Source organism: Mus caroli, unplaced genomic scaffold, assembly GCF_978045245.1.
Source record: "Mus caroli unplaced genomic scaffold, Mus_caroli_1 scaffold_1, whole genome shotgun sequence".
Lineage (NCBI taxonomy): Eukaryota > Metazoa > Chordata > Mammalia > Rodentia > Muridae > Mus > Mus caroli.
Genome location: NW_028227256.1, coordinates 178,856,538 through 178,860,427, shown reverse-complemented (window position 1 = coordinate 178,860,427; position 3,890 = coordinate 178,856,538). Strand labels below are relative to the sequence as shown.

At 47.8% G+C, this 3,890-nt stretch overlaps 1 protein-coding gene across 1 annotated transcript; it reads right to left on the bottom strand.

The window, feature by feature from the left end:
* Window positions 1–1,674: 1,674 nt before the first annotated feature.
* LOC115031087 (epoxide hydrolase 1-like) lies at window positions 1,675–2,656 on the bottom strand. Its single transcript, XM_029477017.2, has 2 exons — window positions 2,511–2,656; window positions 1,675–2,098 (listed from the first exon to the last, which is right to left on the bottom strand). Exons 1-2 carry the CDS (start codon window positions 2,600–2,602, stop codon window positions 1,897–1,899), a joined length of 294 nt encoding a protein of 97 aa, XP_029332877.2. The 5' UTR covers window positions 2,603–2,656; the 3' UTR covers window positions 1,675–1,896.
* Window positions 2,657–3,890: the final 1,234 nt, after the last annotated feature.

Sequence of the window (3,890 nt, the reverse complement as noted above, 5' to 3'; positions counted from 1 at the left end):
TGTGTCATCGGAATACATCGGAAACATTTGGTATATTGTTTAAAAGCCTTAAATAAAAAGAATTAAAACAGTTTAAATTTATGCTTTGAAGATTTATAGAAAAACAGGAACTAGATGTTAAACAGTAACTGATCATAAAAATTCATTAGCTTGTCATTGGAAATTTGTCACTAGCCTTAGATGATTTTTGTATCTTGATGTACCAAATGATTATGATAATATCTGTTCTACCTGGCTGTTTCATTGAATACACCTTTTTGAAGTTGTAATACTTGGCTGATTTTGTATTTTACTGTGCCAAATGATCATTACAATGTCCATCCTATTTCACTGCTTCACTGAACACAGCTTTTTAGAGTTGTAATACCTGTTTCTTTATGTGTAAAACCCTTGCTAGAGAGTTGCAAAATACACTCAGATTCAAACTGTCTCTGTGTTTGTTTCTGTTTGTCAGCACTGAATCCTTACCCACATAGCCTTGAGAACCCACATCCCTGGGACCCCCATACCAGGCTGTGGTGGTCCATGGTAGCCTGAAGAATTAGAATGGCAGCCCTAGAGATGCAATATTCTGAATTAATAATCTTGATTCTATGTAATGATGCTTTAGAACAATGTCATATAATAGGTTATATGTTTCACTTTGTATACTTTAGAGAATTAAGACAGAGTGGAGGTGGAGAATTGGGGGACAGGTTGGGGTTTGGAGTGTCCTCAGTTCTGAAGGTGCCAACTGTAGGAGGTCAGGCAGCTCCTTGTGCTATCCCCCGTGCGATCTTGGAGCTAGGCAGCCCCATTTGGCTAAGAGCATCCTCGCTGCTGCCTCTGGGAATGCCTAAGGCATAGGATCATGATGGGGACAGGTCTTACAGGGTAGAGAAGGAGAACCTGCTCTGGAGAAACAGAACCAAACATGGGGGGTCATTTCTTCCACCTCAGCCGAGCACCATGGGACCAAACACAGCTTTACAGACCACTCTGGGCTCATTTGGAGACATGACTGGGCCTGGGATACTTAGGCCTTCTCAATGACAACTACCAGCCACTCAACCTTTGCTCCCAGTGTCCTGTGTACTGTGAGTGGCTCAAGAGGTGCCAGGAGTCTCCTGAGGCTGCCTAGGCAGCATGGTGTTGACTGCTGGTGGCACCTAACTGTCCCTCTGCCCTAGTCAGCAGGGCCAAGTTCAGAGGGCCCAGCGGGACTCTCCAAGATGGGGAGCACATTGTAGCCTTCTCAGCTGTGAGTAGGCCTTTTTCCAGCCTTGCACAGGCTGAGCAGGCCTTGAACATTCACCGTGACGGGTCTTATCAACCTGGACAGAGACATCTGTCTTGGCTGCAGTTGCAGGTTCCCATGGGAACTTTGATGTTTTGGCTGCCTGCACTAACCTTGCTGCTACAACATACACCATCTGAAGAAGGGGATGGGTTTTGTGGGGTTTGTGGGTTTTTTTCCTTTATATACCCAAAGCTTATTATTAAACTTTGAGCCTTGATAGGAACTTTTGTGTTGGCTTCATCCTTCTCTTGTCCACTTAACCCTATTTCCAGCATCCCTTTCAGGTAAACCCAGTTGGCCCTTGGCTGCTGGATGGCTACACACACAGCAACTCTCTTGGAATGGAAGATCCATGTGCATATCTAAGAAACACAAGGTATCTGGCCCACACACTCTTAGAAATAAACCCATTTATCATTAAAGCCATGTAGCTTAACACTGCTATGCAGTGGGGTGAAGCATATGGGGTGGTAAGAGAGGACTCTGTGGGGTTGAAGTCTGGGTACCCCAGTGTGGTCAGGGAACAAACTTATTCCTCTGGAAGGGGACATCTTCCATAAGTGTGACTGAGAAGGAACCAGGGCTGCTGCTAAAGCCATGGTTGGTGTGTAGCATCATCACTGCAGCTCAGCCAGGGACACGAACTTGCGGATGTCCTGGGCCAGAAGCTTGGGCTCTTCAAAGGCAGCAAAGTGGCCCCCACGTTCCATATAGGAATAGGAGATGAGTTTGGGGTACTTGACCTTCACCCACTTTTCTGGGGCATGCAGTAGCTCAGAAGGGAAGGCTGAATAGCCAGTGGGCACAAAGAACTTCATCCTGTGGAGAAGAGAGATGAGGTGAGGGGCTGTGTTCTCCTGCTCCCAGAGAGGACTCACAGGGCCTGGGGAGGACTTGGCTAGGTCAGATGGAGCCATAATGGCAAGGGCTTCCACTACCCACCCATTATAGACCCTCCTTTTCATCCATTAGGGACCTTGTCTGCCAGGGAGGGTCACCCAAGCAGGAAATGGGCAACCTCTGATGCCCACCTTGCTGGGCCATCTCTTTGCTCTCACCTGAGGGTCTCTACATAGGCCTGTGAATCCCAAAGTACCTGACAACCCTGAAGAAGTGGATACTCAGGATGTCTGGTATCTTTCTCACCTGTCCATCAAGCCTTCTCTGAGTTAAAGGACAGATGGTAACCATCCCCTAGCCCCAGCCCCGCCCCCTGCTCAGCCAGGCTTACCCCTCATGTCTATGGACCATGACACCCTGGCCCAAGTTTTCCTTGTAGAAGCGCTGGGAGGAGACAATGGTTCCTGTCGTCCAGTAGATCATGATGTTAGTCAGCAGATCTTCCAGGGAGAACTTCCTGGGAAAGCACACAGGATGCCCAGGCTCAGTGAAAGCTATGGCTGTCAAGAATAAAGGGCTGCCTCCTTCAGGGTCACCACAACAGACAATGCCTACCTCTCACATGCTGGGAGCCCAGGGCAGGACTAATGACTTATACCTGCCACTCAGGGGTGTGGCCTTCCACAGAGATCAGCTCCAGCATTCCCTGGTAGCTGTCTGTGCTGTAGAAGAGCTGCTGTGTTTGGCTTTAGATTGCCCACTGCCAAGGGCTCTCATCCCCTCCATGACACTCGCTGACATCAGTGTTTCAGGCCTACAGTCTTCTGAGTCTTAACTGTGACTAGCTGTAGCTCCACGTGGTCTCCTAACCCTGGTGACCCAATCAATCCCGGCTGCTGACTCCTCTGAAAGTCTCAACATTGCATGTGTTCTGATGGCCACGGGCCTACCATGGCCCAACCACCCTTACCATGAGAACATCTTAGTCTAGAAGACACCATGTCCACTGTGTCTGGAGCTAGAGTTTCAAGGTTTTTCTGCCCCAGAGGAATTGTGATCTGTGGGTGTCTTAGTCAGGGTTTCTATTCCTGCACAAACATCACGACCAAGAAGCAAGTTGGGGAGGAAAGGGTTTATTCGGCTTACACTTCCATGCTGCTGTTCATCACCAAAGGAAGTCAGGACTGGAACTCAGACAGGTCAGGGAGCAGGAGCTGATACAGAGGCCACGGAGGGATGTTTGTGCAGGAATAGAAACCCTGACTAAGACAAATTGGTACCAGCAGAGTGGGGTATTCCTGTGACAACCTGACCATGTTTTGGGGAGGACTGTGGAAGGACTTTGGAACTTTGGGCTTGAATATCCATTTGTTGTTAAGAGCTCTGTCAGATGTTGTGTAGGAGCTTGGAAGATAATGCTGAGAACAGTGCAGAAGATGGAGGCCTGGTTTGTGAAATTTCAGAGGGAAAATTAAAGACTCTCTTCAGGGCCATTGCTGTTTTTATTGTGAAGATTTTGTAGTTCTGGTTAGCTGGGGCTGAAGAATCAGCTGTGATTAACAAGATACCAGAACTACTAAAGCAAAAACTTTGCATTACTGGGACTATTGATGCTGGTTAGCTGGAGCTAAGAAATTAGCGGTGATTAAGAAGAGACCAGCATCATTGAGGTGACATCTTCTGGGAAGTGTTTTCTGAAAGCACAAAGAGGCTGTGTTCCAGAGATAGGCAAGGTTGTACTCCTTCTGCAGTGGGACTTGGTAATGTGTAA

Excerpts from the sequence above, each read along its gene's own strand:
- LOC115031087 (XM_029477017.2), bottom strand. The coding sequence starts at position 2,602 with ATGATCTACTGGACGACAGGAACCATTGTCTCCTCCCAGCGCTTCTAC. Across the intron at positions 2,099-2,510 it reads ATGGTCCATAGACATGAGGG|GATGAAGTTCTTTGTGCCCA; the intron begins GTAAGCCTGGCT and ends TCTTCTCCACAG.